Source organism: Pelodiscus sinensis, chromosome 2, assembly GCF_049634645.1.
Source record: "Pelodiscus sinensis isolate JC-2024 chromosome 2, ASM4963464v1, whole genome shotgun sequence".
NCBI lineage: Eukaryota > Metazoa > Chordata > Testudines > Trionychidae > Pelodiscus > Pelodiscus sinensis.
Window position 1 is genome coordinate 226,981,055 of NC_134712.1, and position 17,578 is coordinate 226,998,632.

Below are 17,578 nucleotides of genomic sequence, written 5' to 3' on the forward strand. Positions count from 1 at the left end.
TTATCTGTATCACACTTTGCATACCACCTCTGCATTTGGTCCATTGTCCTTATGTTGCACTTCCCTCCCACTTTTACGGCAAGGAGGGGAAAAAATCTGTCGAGAAAAAATGTCAACAACAACATTGAAAAAGGAAGGGTTTTAGTCCTTTCTCAATGGCATTTAAAAGTTAGTGTTTTAATAGTTACACTTAGGATGAAGAGCTATAAAAGGGTTTATTTAATATAAGTTTTATCACTTAAGTCATTCTTATGAGTTACACAGTGAACTATCCTGTTCAGGTTTAAAAAAAAAATCTTCAATGATCAATTATATCAATAATTTATTGTTTGCATAAAAAGGTAAAATGAGATTTCGGGCATGACATCAATGAATGGATAGCAATTTCAAGTACAGAGCTGGATACAATAGTATAAAATGTTAACATTTGTTTTACTATGGCAAAACAGCAAAAATACAATGAAATATTTGTACTTGGACAGAAAAACATTCAATCATTTAAAAACCAAACTGCATAATTTGAAATTTCATAATATTTAAGATACATTTTGTCACATTTAACCATAAGAGCTTACAAGTCAGAAACACACAATACATTACTATTATCACAATGGAGGAAGTATCAACAAGTGTGTTTGCAAGTCGGTAAAATGGCCATGTTCTTGTCCAGTTAATAAAACTATCAAGCCAAAACATTTTCTGTCTTGACCAAGTACCATATATGGCAGCCTCACAGAGACCACTGGCTTCTACTTTTCTTGATGAGAACACACTGTAGTAAAGCTAGTTTTTAGAGATATTTATTGAAATGGACTGTCCCATTCTCCTTTCCAATGAAACTTTATTTCTAGGAGTTTAAAGATTTCCCCAAATTTGATTCCTTTCATTTGCTGTGTGCATACATGCTTTCATTTGTCCTTGTTCTCTCATCAGCAGTACAATTAAGAAATTAATCTCTTGGTAGGAAATAGGTATGTAAGCCTCGAGTATTAAAGTATTGTCATTGCCTCACAGAGGATCAGAAAGCAAGTCTTACTGTAAAAGGATCAAAGCATTGTGGGGCTTTCACTCTATCACCTCACAAAGTAAGCATATTGGATGAGGCCCTTCTTGACCCCCACCAACATGGTATTAAGTCTTAAAATTATTTCAAAAGGACACCACAGCTCCAGCAACAAGCCTGAAGGGCAGCCAAGACCCCTTTGTTTCAGACCATTTACAGCATCTGTTTCCCAAAGGGCAAAACAGTTTCCTTATTTAAAAGATATAGTACAATAGTGATCTGAGATGCTATAGTTTACTAGCAGTGTTAGCATATTGTTTCATACCGATCGTCCTTTGATGTAAAAGGACCAGACCCTGAGAGCTGCAGGGCACCCTCAGCTATTGCTGTCTGGAAACAACAACAAAACAACTTCCCACAAATGAGGACATTCCACATATCCTCCAATTGCTGGCCTCCAGTGATGTGCTAAAAAACATTCCTCTGTAAAAATAATTACATTTTGACTAATTAAAAATAGAGAACATTTCTCTGGCCCATACTAGAATTGTGATCTTTATGCAATTAATCTAATCACTGAGATGTTATGTACATTACAAACAACTGCAAGTCCAAGAGAAAACACAATGAAATCTGGCAGATATATTTGAAATTACATTAGACTATTCAACTATAGTATGTGTGTCAATACAGTATAGATCAATAATTCCAATACAAACATTCAAAAACTATTTTTATCTTGTTCCGCATTTCAATTGTTTTGCCTAATTTTAAACCAAACACAATGACCACAATGCAAAATATGCATTTAGGATACAGCTGCCAAGAGCTGATGGCTTAAATCAGCATAGAAACTAAAATATTTACATGGAATGTTGATTTAATTTACAAAGATCGTGTTTCTAATTGCAGATACCAAGTACTCTATTATTTAGAAATGATCACATCAATGAGAAATTCAAGAACTTAATATCCTTTTTCAACTCTTTCATAAATATGTTTCACTAAATTGTTTTTTCTTTATATGTTAAGGTAAAATAACTCTGCTTCCTGTCTGAATGCTACATACATGATGATTTAAGTTAGCAAGTCCATCTAAACACTGTACCTGTACTAGAAATTCACGTGTACCATTAGGACACATGCTTTATTCTTTCATTATATGTGTACTCTCTTGCTCCATATCGTAGTAAATCAAGAAAAATACAAGGTTTATATATATGATTTATAATATATTTGCTTACTCCATTACATAGAAAGCTGAGGTTTCAAATATATCTGAGCAGTGTTAAAGGTGAATAATTTTCTTTGTGCAGGTTGAACCTCCCTTGTCCAGCACCTTCGGGACTGGAGTGATCCCAAACAAGGGAATTTGCGGGAGCAGGGGAGATCAGATGTCCAGGCTCTCCCTGGGCTCCCCTCATGGCAGCTGCCACAGGAGAACCCAGAGACCTAACCTCCTCCAGCCCACCCGCGTAGTCTGCTGCCCCCAGTCCACTTACAGGGCTCTGCTCCCTGGCCACGGCCCTGAGCAGAAGAGGCAGCTGCTCCCACGGTTCCATGTCCCTGCATGCGACGGCCAGTTGCTGCTCCCAGGGGTTTCCTAGCCCCATGCACTGTGGTGGCAGCTGCTCCTGAGGCTCTTTATTCCCAGGTCACTGTCCCTGCAGGCTGCCACCAACCAAACCAGTTCCACTCTCAGGCACTCTCAACTTCTGTGGCTGGGGCTCTCTAGTCTAGCAACTTCTGTGGTTCTGCCAGACCACAGATGTTGCCAGACCAGGGAGCCCTGCACAAGAGAGGTTCAACCTGTAGTGAAGTTTACAAATTTAAATTCAATGAAAAGCTTTCAAATCTAAAACAGTGCATTTTGACATGTTACATACGTTTCGGAACAAACATTGCTATGTATTTGTTAATAAAAGCAATTCATGCATTGCAGCTGCTTTCTCAAATCTCAAAGGTTACCCATAATAATTATCTTCAAACCTCTAATAAGTTAAAAGTATTTTAAAGGACACTAAAAATGTCTGAAGTTGATTTAAAGTTAAAACAAACAACCCTCTCCCCATAAACCCTTAATCAGAAACAAATCAGAAACAACTATTTATACCTATACCTCTGATTGTATAAATGATTAACCCACAAAGAAAGATTACATAAATAACCTATATTTTCCCCTTTTGAGATAGATATTCCCAAGTTGATGTGTCACAAAGCATGCATGCTAAGAGTTTCAAGATCTGCATATTTCACAGAAGAGCAGTAGCTGCAGAAGACTAGCTCTTTTACAGTACATTTTACAAGTAAGCCACTGAATACATCTCTCTTTTGGTAAAACATTTAAATACAAATGAACACTAGGATCATTCTGTACACATAAGATAAAGCTCACACTTTTAGGAAAGTAAAAAGACCCCTCTTGATACTTATCCCATTTAAAACTCTGATGTCTGTCCTACACAAAGAAATATTTGCCACTTTTGCCTGTTTCAATTCTCTTCAAAGTCCCTTAGTTAAAGTACTGAAAACCTCCAAATGCTCATGTGCAAGTTTATATGGCAGTAGCAATGTTTGAGACCACCATAGCATCCAGAATTAAATAATATCTGTGCTACCCCTCCACAAACAAAAGTCAACTTGGAGATTTACATGTAAACAATAAGGTGTTTAGTAGTTTTGGGCTCACGACTAACTCAGTATATAGTATCTGATTTGATGTGATCTTACTGCCTCCAAATTCTGAACAGGATGGTTTAAGATATGGAAAAAGAAGACACTTGCATTCCAATTATACCAAGTCCTTAACTACATGTCAGTTTGCCAACATTAGAAAACCAATTAAATGGCAATTAATTGTGTTCCAACCATGCACTTTATTAAAGAGATCACAAACTATCATAATTTATATTCCTTATTTATGGTACTATGAATGCAACCAGCTGACTGGAACCCAAAAGGTCTCTGTTTCCAATCTGTCAAAGGTTGTTTTCAGCTCATTGTAAGCTGTGGTAAGGTCATCGTTGACTATAACTTTGTCAAAGAGATGACCGTACTGGCTTTCCATCATCTGTGCAGATTTAATCATTTCTTGAAAATCTTCTTCCTAAGAAAGTCAATATAAGAAGTCAGTCAAAAGTACAATTGAATCAATTCACATCAGTATCAAATGCAAATGTTCATGGACTGCTTTATTTAATTTCATACCGTTTATGTTAATTAAGACTGTAGTTGGAAGTTGTGCCAATGACCATGAACTTTTCAAAAACCATAATTTCAAATTAATTTTCTGTGAATGTTTTCACAACTCACTTTGGCTTGACAAGGCAATTCTTTCCCCTTTTCCCTCATAGCAGTATAATAAGCTGCTAACTGATAATTACAGAGACATGTCTGTGCTAGAAATGCTAGAGGAAAAATGTTTTTAGCTACTTACATTAATGGTGCACTAACAACTGCATTACCTAAGTCTCAGGTTCCTATTAACAAGGGATTTATCAGAACACAGATTTTATGAGAACATGGATTTTTAAGAGCTTGGTAGGTGTCCAACAGGAAGTTTCTACTCGCTTCCTGTCAATCTCTTATTAGAACTAGATCAGTAGATTTATATTCATTTTGGTGAGGACCCCCTATATAGTCAATTGATTACATAACTAAGATGGAGTGATGAGACAAGAGCAAAGTCTTAAAACTATATTACTCTACTCTCCACTGACAGCCCACTTTGGCATTTTACATATTATTCAATATATTACTGCAATGCAGAATATTAAAATTGTTGCAATAAGATATTAAATCAATAATCCACAAACAATTCTGCAAGAAAATTAAATATAAAAAATAGTTTAATCAAGGAAACAGACAAGGAATAAACAAAATGTGCTGATATAAAAGTCAGTCTGTGATAAGCTCTGTTGCATCTTTTATTAAATCTGAATTCATTATACTTCAGAAATTTTATCACAGTTTATAGATCAGATAGAATGATTAGCTCAGGTCTGGGGATTTTTTTAGACTTTTGCCTAAAAATCGCCATTTGTTTCTTGTCTCTATTTCATTTTGCCCATCTCCTTTCTTCCAGTTGTTTTCAATTTCTTCATTATATTTCAAAAGGATCCCTATAAAATTATATGTACTTCCTATGCCCATTGCTGGTACCAAGAGGTTCCTGGGTCACAGGTAATAGTATCTTCATTTAAAAAAAGAGAGTTCCAATGCCTAAGTGAAAATACCTCTGATTTTTCTTAACACTGTAAAAGTATTATTTATGCTGAAGACAGTGGCTTTATTTTGGCAACATTTATTTTTTTGCCTGAGTTGTGATTGCATGAAATGAAATAAGAAGCTAAGAAGCCCACTGTAGCTATGCAAAAGTGAATCTCACAAATCACCCCACTAGGCTCATGTAAAAAGAGAGACCCAAACACAAGTAGTATGTACACATATACATACACACACTTAAATGTTCAGTGACTTCATCTTCATAATAATTAGTTACAAAAACTCGTAACTGCTTCTCATACTCTGAGTGTAAAATATACTTACTGTAAAGGGTTTTGCAGCCCCTTTTTCATCTTTGCTTGAAATAATCTTGGCATTTTTCCTGGTCTCTCTTAAACGCTCAAGTGATGGAGGTTTTATAAATATCACAAATGGTTTAAATTCTAATGTTCTTAAATGCTTTATGGTCTGGGAAGGGGAAAAATTATAATTAATTAGTAACAGGGTTTGAATTCATTCCTTGCACTGCAGTTTGCAATAATAAAAGAAGTCTCTGCTATCACACTAAATCTATAAAGCATCTCTTGAAGTATATTTTTCATTCATTAGCATCCTACTTCTTTAAACAGAATGTATTCTATGCATCACCTATTGCTACTTGACTGAAAAATCTTGATTTCCAGAAAAGTTACCAGTGTTGGTAAATCTGATCAGTCTGACAGAAGTAAATTGCTGGGGGTGGCAGGCAGAGAGGGACAGGAGACATGAGAGGAGAGTGGGAACACACAGAGAGCCCCATCTCTCCCAAAAGCCCTGCTAGAGAGGGATGCCTGCTGGCCCCCCTAGGAGGATTTGAAGACTGGCACTGGCCTAAGGTAAATTGAGTTTGAGACTCCTGCTCTAGGTCAAGGGCCATGAACCACTTTCCCGGATCTTGGATGAGATTATGATAGCTAGTGTCATCCTTATGCTAGTTTAAGTTCCTAAGCTCTTAAGGTCAAGTGTTGCTCTCTACTATTTATCTTTCTCGAGAACAAAGACATAATTGGAAAAAATGGTTACCTAGCTTTTTGTAACCATTGAGATATGTTGCACGTCCATTCCATGTGTGTGTGTCCACGTGCACAGTTGTTGGAAATTACTGCCTTGGCAGTATCTATAGGGATGGCTGTGTTGTCCCTCTGGAGTGGCGCACTCATGTGAGGGTATATCAGGCACTGCCAGCTCTACACACTCGCCGTTCCTTCTTCCTAACAACTCCGACAGAGGAGGAGGAGGACAGGTAACAGAATGGACATGAGCAACACATCTCAAAGAACTATTATGAATATGTAGGTAACCGTTTTTACTTCTTTGTGTGCTTGCTCCTATAAATTCCATTTTAGGTGACTCTCAAGCAGTATCGACAGAGGTGGGCTTAGAGTTCACAGCTTAGCAGGTTGCAATAATGCCCTACGGAAGCCAGCATCTTCTCTGTATCAAGTTCCTAATGGGATGTAAAGGTATGCACCGATGATCAGATGGCTGTCCTACAGATGTCCTGGATAGGCAATTAGGCCAGAAAGGCTGTCAAAGAGATCTGCATCCTGGTAGATGGGGTGGTGGGATCACCAGAAGTGGCATCTTCGCTTGATCACAGCACAAGTGAAAGAAGGCTATGATCAAAGAGGAAATCCTTTGAGGTATAGGGCAGCCTCTCATCCTTTTGGCTACAGCAACAAACAGTTGTATCAACTGACAGAATGACTTGGTTCTATTGATATGAGAAGCCTAGAGCCTTCCTGATGTGCAAGGAACATAGCCTGAATGCCTCCTCCCACTTTGGAAAGAAGATTGGCAAGGTCCTCTCTCAAATGAAACTGAGAAGGAAAGTTGTGTGCTGTCTTAGCTGGTCCCTGTCCTTAAAGAAGATTGTGTAAGGTCGTTCCGAGGCGAGTGCCCAAATATTGAATACCTAGTGCATGATCAACATGACTAGGAATGTGACCTTCCAGGAGAGAGCAGAAGGCTAGAGTCTCGAAGTGGGGACCCATGAGCTATGACAGCATCAGATTCAAGTGCCATAAAGGAATGGGATCCTTGCTGTGTAGGTAGAGATGTCCAGGCCTTTAGGTGTCTGGCCATGATATCTTGAGTGAAAAATAACTGATCCTTGAAAGGCAAGCGGAAAGCTGAGATGGCTGCTAAATGCACCTTGACTGATGAGACTGACAAGCCCTGGACGGCAATGGTACCGAGGCATCAGAGCATCTGTCCACTGGAGCAAAAAGGGGTCCAACAGAGACGTGACATTTTCTATTGTGCCTGGATGTGATGAGATCCTTCCAGAGTTCCTTATTTATGGAAGATGGAACTGACCATCTCCGAAAGAAGGGAACACTTGTGGTGAAATGAGACTATCCTGCTGAGGTGATCTGCCATAACATTCTTTGTCTCTGGAAGGTGAGGGGCTACACAAAGTAGATGTGCTACAGACAGAGTTCTCAGGGCAAGAGAGCTATGCCGTCTGTTGATACAGATGTCTTTAGTCTTGCTGTCCATCAGGACCTGAACTACCATGCCTTGTATATGGGGTAGAACGGCTTGGCAAGTTAGGTAAACCATCCTGAGTTTCCTGATGTGGATATGCAATGAACAATTGTGAGTGGATCAATGGCCTTGGTGGGGGTTGCCCAGATACACTCCCCATCCAGGTCCGAAACATTAGACACAAGCGTCACTGATGAGGTTGGGGCTGCAAAATGGACCCCTTCCAGCAACAACATAGGGTCCTTCCTCTATATGAGAGATGACAGTACACTTCAGAATTCTGACCACTTGGTCCATGATGTGCCGGTTGGGAACACAGACTCATACCAGCCACTCATGTAGGGATCTGAGGCACGTTTTGCATGCTGAACCATGTAACTGCATGTTGCCATGTGACCCACAATCTCAGGCATCTGTGGACAGTGGTGAACAGGTGGGATTGCAAATGAGGTGCACCATATTTTGGAATCTGGGAGGAAGGCCCTGAAATGAGTGGAGTCAAGCACTGCTCTGATCAAATTTATATGTTTCACTGAAGTTAGGATTGACTTTTTCTTATTTATTATCAGCACCTGGTCCTGTCGGTGGAATGAACCAGGCTGACATGCCTTTGCACACTTTATCCATCAGTTGTTGAGGTATGAATAAATCTGGACCCCTCAACATCACAAGTAATTGGCTATTGGCGTTAAGCATCTTGTGAATACTCTTGGAACTGAGAAGAGACTAAAGAGCATTGCCATGAACTGGAAGTGATACTGGCCCAGAATAAAATGGAGGATGCGTTGGTGCCCTGAAGATGGAAAAAAGGAAGTATGCATAGGGAGGGATACCAGTCTCCAAAATCCAGAGAGGATGATGAAGGCCAGAGCGACCCTATGGAACTTCAACTTCTTGAGAGATTCATTGAGGTGACATAGGTCCAGAATGGGTCTGAGGTTTCCTTTTGCTTTTGGAATTAGGAAGTAACAGGTGTAGAATTCTCCTCCTTCCCTGTTCCAAGGAACCTCTTCCACTGCCCCCAGATAAAAAAATTGTTTGGTCTCCTGAATGAGGAGTTGCTCATGACAGACATTCCTGAAGAGGGATGGGATAAGGGAAAAGGAGGTTATAAGGGAAAAGGTTGGTTATAATTTTCAGGATGTAGCTTGACAAAACTGTATGGAGCACACTGTGGTTTGAGGTGATATGGACCAGGTCAACCAGAAAGGGCAGAGGTTGTGGAGAGAATGGAGGGGAGTAGATCTTGGATGCTGGCTGGAGCGCTGTCCTCAAGTATATCCTCAAATTGATTGCTTCTGGCCTTCCTGACTTCAGGGAAGGTCAGGATGAGCAGGAAGAGGAAGGAAAGCATTTCTTAGGTCATTTGTCCCTCCTCCTGTTGGAGACTAATTTGGAAGCTCCCCAGATTTAGATTGTGTTGGAGGAGGAAGGATAGGGGACAGAACAACTTCATGCACTGCTGATAGGTGTGCACGCACAAGAATGGGAGGGTAATGGAGCCTCAAATCAGTAATCTTGGAAAATAGCCCTGAACCCTCAAAGGTGTGGTCTTGCATACTGGCCTACATCTCCAGAGACAGTCCAGAAGTCTGCAACCAGGAACTTTATCTCATGGCCACCACCAATGTGACTGACCTGGCAGCCAAATTGGTCACATCCCAGGCCATATGGAGGATTCCCCCGGCCATTGCTGTACTTTTGTTCACCAACACAGTGAACTCTTGAGCATGATCCTATGGAAGGGCTTCTTTGAGCTTACTAAGGGAGTCCCGGTAGGGCCTGGTGATTAGAGACCCTAAACTGTAAGCTGGCCATCAAATAACCTCTCTTGTCAAACAAGTCTCTAGTCTTTTGGCATCTTTTTTGTTTTCTGGTGTTCCACTGGTATGGCCCTGTCTGTCCCTTTCATTCACCATGGATACAACTAGTGATGCTGTAGTGGAATGAATATACAGATGCTTGAAGCCTTTCAGGCACACAATACTTCTTTTCTACCTTGTTTCAAGTTAACAAAATAGAAAAGGGGGTCTGCCAAAATCATTTGTCTAACTTAAGCACCCTCATTACTGCATCATCTCTGTGGCTGATGCTGTCTCAGTCTTCCATGTTGGTGGGGAGTCGCTCCTTCCTGGGAATAGGCCGAAATCATGGTCTAACCCTGACTACCCTGGTGACCATTGTGGGACTGCTGAAGCCTGGGTTTGCCCACAAACCGCTGGTAGGTGATCAATGGGGGGATAGGGAGTATCGCTGCCTGCTGGAGGAATGGTACTAGGGTTAGTGTGAACAATACCGAGATCCTGGATGACTACTACAGGATAGCAACTGATGTCAAGACCTCCTAGGAGAGTCTGACTGGCATCTATGTGACCTATGGCTGGATGATCGTCAATACCAGTAGTATGGGGAGCAGCACCTTGACCCTGGAATCCCATGCCTAGTAGGAGGGGACAGAGACCTAGCCTTCTAGCTGGGGAGCTAGATTGTGGTGCTGAGTCTGGGACCTGGGGTTGTAGCTGCTGCACCCTGGTGGATCTCACCCTTTGGTGCCAGAAGCAGAACTGTTTTGGTCACCTGGTGTGGCACCTGTGGAGCCAGGAATCTTTGCTCTTTGGGCACTGAAAGCCCCGCCACAGTCTAGGAGCCACTGCCACTGGCGGGCTGGGGGACCTCAGAAACCTCATAGTGGAAACAGGTTCTTTGCCCAAAGCCCCTCTGCTCTTTGGTGCTGAGGGACTTTGCTGCTTTTGCCTCTTCCTCAGCATCAGCAAGATGGAGTGGTGTTGGTCCAAGTCTGGTGCACTGTACACCAATACCACAGTGCTGGGCATAGGTGCTGTGGTAGAGGGCTCCAATGCAGGACAAAGAGCACACTCCATAAACAGTACCCTCAAGCAGATATCCCACTTATGATTCAAAGGGTGAAAGTTTTTACAGATACAGCACCTGCCTTTTCTGTGGCTTTCTCTCAGACACCAGAGACAGTTGTGGTGGGATGGCTGATCGGCACTGGCCTGCTGCACACTGAACACAACTTTAAGTCAGGAGAGCCAGGCATGCCCTGCTCAGGCAAAGTCCCAAGTGGGACTCCACTAACTTGGGGTATGTCTACACTACCCCGCTAGTTCGAACTAGCGGGGTAATGTAGGCATACCGCACTTGCAAATGAAGCCCGGGATTTGAATTTCCCGGGCTTCATTTGCATAAGCGGGGAGCCGCCATTTTTAAAACCCCGCTGGTTCGAACCCCGTGCAGCACGGCTACACGGGGCACGAACTAGGTAGTTCGAACTAGGCTTAGCACTATCAACTAACTACTATGAACTATGTACAATGAGAACAAAGTCTATGGAAAACCACTACTGCCCTTAAAAAGCAAGACAAGACACTTTAACTGTCACAGATGGTAAGAAACTGAAAAGGTGTAGGGCCAGCTGTACTTGATATCTCCACATCAATGCACCATTCAGAGGACACCACTGCCAGCCCTCTGGATATCACTAAGGCAGAAATCTATGACAACTGTACATATGGGCACATACACACCTAAAATGGAATCAAAATGAGCAAGCACTTGAAGAATAGAACCCTCTTCTGACAGTCTCTGGTGGAAACAGTCTGTTGCTCCCAGGAAAGGGGAATGAACTTTTTGTCTTAGGTATTCCTTGTGGGAAGGATCTATGAAAGAGGGTGGGCAAAGGTATGGGAAGGAGGGATGGAAAGGAAGTAGACAGAGTAATATGCTTTGCCATTCTCCAGGATCCACTGGGTAAGAGATCCTCAGGCTTTAGTGGGACAGTTGATCTCCAAAGAGGGGGTAATTACAGAACAGTTGTTTTGGAATGGAAGGGGTTGCTTGATGGCCTTAACCAACATATCAAATGTATGCTTTAGAAATAGGGACTGATTGATTAAAGTAGGAGTGCTAAGACTTAGGGAAAGTGTGCTGTTGGTATTGAGTGGTCTTGATCTTGAGTGATTTGTGAGCTTGAGTGATTTTCTACTGAACACATTTTTATTGCAGGCACATAAATCCCCAATGATCACAACACTGGTCTGGAATCTTTGAGCACATGGAGAGAGGAGTCCATATTCTGAATGAAGAACGTAAGCTCTTTGAATGGGAGATCATCCATGGTAATTTGAATTTCTCTTGGAAGATCTGATAACTGGCACAGTATGTTTCCCATTGTATCATGGACCTATGGAAGCTATATCAGCAGCATTGCAGGGAAGTTTTTGCAATCAACTGTCCTTCAGTGATGAGAGACCGAAAACAGTCTTTCTTGTCTTCTAACTCTCTTTCTCTCTCTCTCTCTCTCTCTCTCTGTATATATATATATATATATGTTTGTGTGTATATATATACATATACACACACACACACACACACACACACACACACACACACGAAGCACGTTAATATTTTTCTTGTCTTCTAACAAAATATATACACACAGACACACACACACACACACACACACACGTGGAGCACGTTAAGATTTTATTTTGCCATCAAGGCCTGGTAGGTGGCAATATGAAATTGGAGAGTGGCTCATGAGTAGCTCTTCTTTCCCACCAAATCTAGCCACTTGGATTACTTGTTAAATGGAAAAGGCCTAGAATGAGCTGGCAGCTCCCTCTCATTCGCTGCATCAACTACAAGGAAATTGGGGCTGGGCTGGGCAACAAAGTGTTTCATTCATTTTGGGAGATATAGTAGTAGTTACCTGCCTGCTTACATCTTGGTTGTATTGTGGCAGGTGTTTGTCATGAGTGTGTGCAGGAGACAACACTTTACTTATGGGTCTGAAATCATCAGTGTAGGAAAGCTGTGGTGGTATTATTGTGTCTTCCAGAAATTAAGAGGACTTTATAGAGGGAAGCAAGATTTTCTTGGCTTGAGACTCCTGGCTTCTCTTGTATATATTCTAGTACTGGAAAAGCTTGTGGCTCTGAGGCGTGTAGCACCACAGTGTGTGGTACTGGTCAGTCTGCAGGTTTTGATAACTGATATGGTACTGGTGGATACCAGTGCTTAATTCTTATATATCTGATAAAATTTGTCACTATACTGACCTACGGGACTCAGTAACTTTACTGGGGAGGAGAATAAGGAAATGGACCCTAATGATAATTATACTCTGGGCTTACAATGCTTGGTAGATTCCCTAGTATTCTCTTCATGAAAGGGACTTGTGGAGTATGAGAGCAAATTACTGGAATTAATCACTTTCCTGAAATCTCTAAATCCAATGAATTATCTCTTGAGCAAAGGCAGTTGGCGGGTGAGGGGGAGGATAGAGTCACCAATGCCTAACCAGTACTGAAAGGTTGAAGAGTGTCAATTTGTTGTCAGGACACACTGGGCAGGTAGCTCCAGTAGATCTCAGTTTTGGAAACTTAGGTTCATTAGAGATTGAAATCCTCTGAAGAAAGGAACCTGGAAGAAGGTGAGGGCTCTAATTGCCTTTCCAAGTAGGTTGGATTGGTACCAGAAGGGGAAATGCCAATGAGATGGTTGTAGAGTTCTCTCTTAACTCAGACATATGGTGAGATGCAGATTCTGGGAAATGGATGCCAACACTGTGTGCAGTGTGGAGCCACAAGGTATCAGGCAGTGCCAACACTGTAGTTACTCTGATGGCTGGTAAGTGTTCTGAGTATGACTTCTTCCATGATACCAATGCCTAAGTACTGGAGTCAGTTGGAGAATTTATGGTATTCTAAGAGAAACAAGAGTCTCCCAAGACTGCGTTTTATGGGCAGATCTACCCCCATTTCTTCACTACCTTGCTTAGAGAGGTTTGTTTCCTCTTCTTGAGAGTTTTATTCTCTGGAGACTTAGATGAGGCAACAATATGGACTAAGGTGTTCTACAATGTAGAAGCTGATGTAACTTGTGAGGAGGGAGAGAAAAGGGGTGGTGAATAAAACCCTGTCAGGGCCGGCCCACAACATTTTGGCACCTGCTCAAATGATGCCCCCATGCCCCCTTGCTTGGGCCAAAACTTTGAAAGGTCTCAATTCTGCCATCTTCCTGTTCTACTCCTCTCATGGCACTCCACCATCTCTGTGCATCTAGAGCAGAGAGAATACATATGCACCAGCAGCAGACACAATTTTCTACACTCTGGGTCCTAATGGCACAGTCTAGCACCTGAGGCAGCTGCTTCAGTTCGCCTCATGGTAAGGCCAGCTCTGCCTGCCAGAGTGAGAGTATGTTCCATAAATAGGAGCTTAAGTCTAGGACTTGTATTGGATCTGGCTGTGAAATCCAGACAAAACCTTGCGTTTAGAAGGCTCTGGAAGTGCCCCAAACACTGTAAGCAACTGGAATGTCCATCACTGTGGGGAAAGAACCTGTGGCATATCTAAGGGGGATTAAACCCCAGCGTTTTGGGCATAACAAACTATGTTCCACCACAAATGAAAGATCTAAGAAAATAAGGGAGACATAATAGTACAAAATAAACAGACTAAATGAACAAAATACAGAAAAAAATACAATTAAGTAAACATGAAATTAGGGTAAAAGAGAATTTACAAAGGGAAAACAGCTGACAGCAGAACTCTCAATATCAAACCGCAGAGAGGAGGCTGGTTTATACTTCATTATATGCCCTTGTTCAAAGTACAATGTGACACTTTGCACAGGGGCAGGCTCATGAAGACTACTTTGCAGCCTTTGATCAAGGACACATGGGCATTTGAACATCCTATAATGGAGCACCCATAGGATCATCCTCAAAGAAGTAAAACATGTCTCCATGTGGCTATTGTTGGCTTGTAACAAGTTACTGCCTGATAACTTGCAGCTACAGTATCAAGTACCTTCCTCCTCCCACAATCTTAGCAGCAGCTGCAGAAGCAGCTAGTTGTAACAGGATAGGGTTGAACCCCCCCCCAAATGCCAAATGTACATGTCCCTAAGCTTAAACTGAGTTATTTTAATTTGGAATTGTATTTCCAATTGAGATCTTTCTAATCAGATGACAATGATACTATCTAATTCTAATAGCTAGAAAAAGCCAACTGTTCACAATAATATACTATATACATACTACAAAATCAAAATTTCCTTTTGATCATTTAAAATTGTTAATATTAGCTAATGCAGTTTTCACACTAAGTGTAATGTTGCATAAAGTGCAACAACTCAGCTAATGAATCCAAAACTGCACATTTTTTACTTGTGACCCATCAAAACTACTATTGATCTAGGTTTTTGACTCTTACATTGCTTTCCTAAAGCCACTGTTTAACCAGCCATCACCTTTTGCTACAGAAAGTATCTTTTTGCCAGTTTTCTAACAAGGAACATGACATATTTGGATTAACACAAATAAGTTTTGCCATTGATGCCTTTGCCATTTACAGTAAATGCTAATAAGACAGGGAATAATCATGTCCAATTACCTACACAACCCTCTTTAAACCAACAGCTTGAGTGCTTCATAATGCGGGCACTTGTGAGGTAAAGGGGAAGACTTCAACTGTTTCCATTTAACATCGAAAATCATTTTTCTGGATCCTGAATTTTTTGCTACACTAAAGGATATTTGAACAATACTAAAACAAGTCAAAGATGAGGAACCACACAAAATAAATGGAAATATCTGTTCTGAGCAATTTCAAATATTTTATACATTTATTTCATTCAAAATGTAAATGTTCAGATGCACAAGTTAAACTTGCACCCAGAGAATACTGAATATTGGAGGTCGGGGTTAGTAGGAAGAGGAACGTGCATTCAAAAGAGAAACAAACAAAAAGCAGTCCCTTCCCTCTAAAGAATACTACTCTATTTATCTGTTATTCATCATACTGAGTATTTAATGTATTCTTCACATTTTGGCCTGTCCTAAAACCCTATTCTTGAACAGTCTTGTTGAAATCAAAGGACAACTCATGTGAGTAAGGGTTCTTTCTCAGGATACTTAGCATTTAAATACCAAGTTTATAAGACACATTCTAACCCAGATCAGTAGTACACTGAATACAAATGTTAGAACATCCTGTGAGTAATTAAATCTTCTTTATGTTAGTATAAGCTTTCAGTGCAGTTAGTTTTTGCACTAAATAATTACCCAATCTGTGTTGAAATTTCTTTATGAATGCTCTGTACAATAAGTATACCCAGAAAGTGTATGGAATATAAATTGAACATGGAATAAAATGGAATGCTCTATTAACAGTCTTCTGGAATCTTAACATGGAATGCAATAAATTATGCTATGCCAAGACAGGTGCTTACTTACATGAGGCTGTACATCCAACAAACAAACTTTGTTTTTAGATAGAACAGATCGAACAGAGTCTATGCTTGTACCATAATAGTTGTTTTTATATTCACCATATTCAATAAACCTGTAGTAGAAAGTGAAAAAAAAATCAGAATCATTCCCTTTCTTTAGCAAATACTTATCAGTTTGGCTTAAGGGATCTAATTCATGAGCAGAAATGTTTTTACTGTACATGTGATTTTTACCATGTTTTATAAAAGGAAATACTGCCAAATACTTCAGCATGTCAACCTAAAAAAAACCCTTCTATTTTACCATTTTCAAATCAGTAACACCTGCTTATATTACAGTTCGGGAGAAAAAGTACTATAGTCCAACAGCACACTAATGTTTTCCATCACCTCTTTTTCAGAACTAATGTAATGCAATAAAAAAATGGATAAGCTAAACAATAGAAACTACTGAAATGTCATTGTATACTATAGAATATCTGAATTCTCTGTCTCCAAATAGGAGGAACAGCTATAATGGTGCTAACAGAACCAAGGCGGCTGGTTTTGTGCTGTAATACAGTAATAAAAATACAATTTGAGAAAAAGCAAAGCATATTTTAAAGTTTCAATCCAAATCCACAGCTTTGTGTATACTATATTTTGCCCTGAAATACTTAAGGTAGGATTTAAAATCACAATATTTTACAGATTGTTGGAGAGCATGATGTTGCCATTGTCTTTATTTTATTTTATATGTTTAGAGTGCTTTGGGAGAGGGGCTTCTTTATATTTCTCCAGTTTCCTGTTCTTTTGAACAGGAAATGCCTATACTGGAAGGGAATATAACTATACAAAACCATTAATTGAAACACACATTTGAAATACAGTGCTGCTTCAACAATCTGCAGAAATTGCAGTGCTGACTGTTTAGGCATTAAAATTACACTTTAACATGTTTTAAAATCAATGCAGACTATACACATTTTAAATTACTACATAAAAGAACCAATTACTGAAACTTCACAATGAAACCATTGTTTTGACTGTGGTTCTAGTTAGTCCTTTCAACGTACTTGTTATTCTGTACATCTGTCTCAAACAAATGCTTGGAAATGAAAATGTACTCAACACCATCACTTTCCTGGCTTCTTCTTGCTCTAGTCGTGTCTGTAGTTAAAAAAAAAAAGTTTTAAAAAAACCCCAACAAACCAGTTTTCGGAAAAATATAAAGGGCCCAATCCTGTGTGGTGCAGAATGCTCTTATCTTAAACTGGCTTCCAAAATAGTTGAATATGCTCAACATGTTGTAGGCTGCACTCAGCATGCCACAGGACTGAGTCTAAAGCAAGCACAAGAAAGTCTCATTGGACATAAATAACAGATTATCATTTATATTTACTAATGGAAAAGAGTTAACTAAGGAGGAACAAAATGCCCGTGGAAAAATTCAATGAGCAGCACTTCAGAAAATTCCCCTGTCCCCTTTGCTACTATTCATCATAAAAAGAATGTGTGGAATTCATTGGCATAGGAGACCATCGAAGCAAATGATGTTTAGCGACTGGATTTATCAGGGACACG

General features: G+C 40.3%; 1 protein-coding gene across 9 annotated transcripts in view; it reads right to left on the reverse strand.

The window, feature by feature from the left end:
• Positions 1-305: 305 nt before the first annotated feature.
• Positions 306-17,578, reverse strand: part of MPP7 (MAGUK p55 scaffold protein 7) — a 304,899-nt gene continuing 287,626 nt past the window's right edge. For all 9 annotated transcript variants that reach the window (XM_075922585.1, XM_075922584.1, XM_075922583.1 and 6 more), the window contains 4 exons: positions 17,071-17,164; positions 16,020-16,128; positions 5,552-5,695; positions 306-4,109 (listed from right to left, as the gene is read on the reverse strand). In XM_075922585.1, the coding sequence (XP_075778700.1) occupies positions 3,930-4,109; positions 5,552-5,695; positions 16,020-16,128; positions 17,071-17,164 (527 nt within the window). In that variant the 3' untranslated portion in view covers positions 306-3,929. The remainder of the gene's footprint in view (positions 4,110-5,551; positions 5,696-16,019; positions 16,129-17,070; positions 17,165-17,578) is intronic.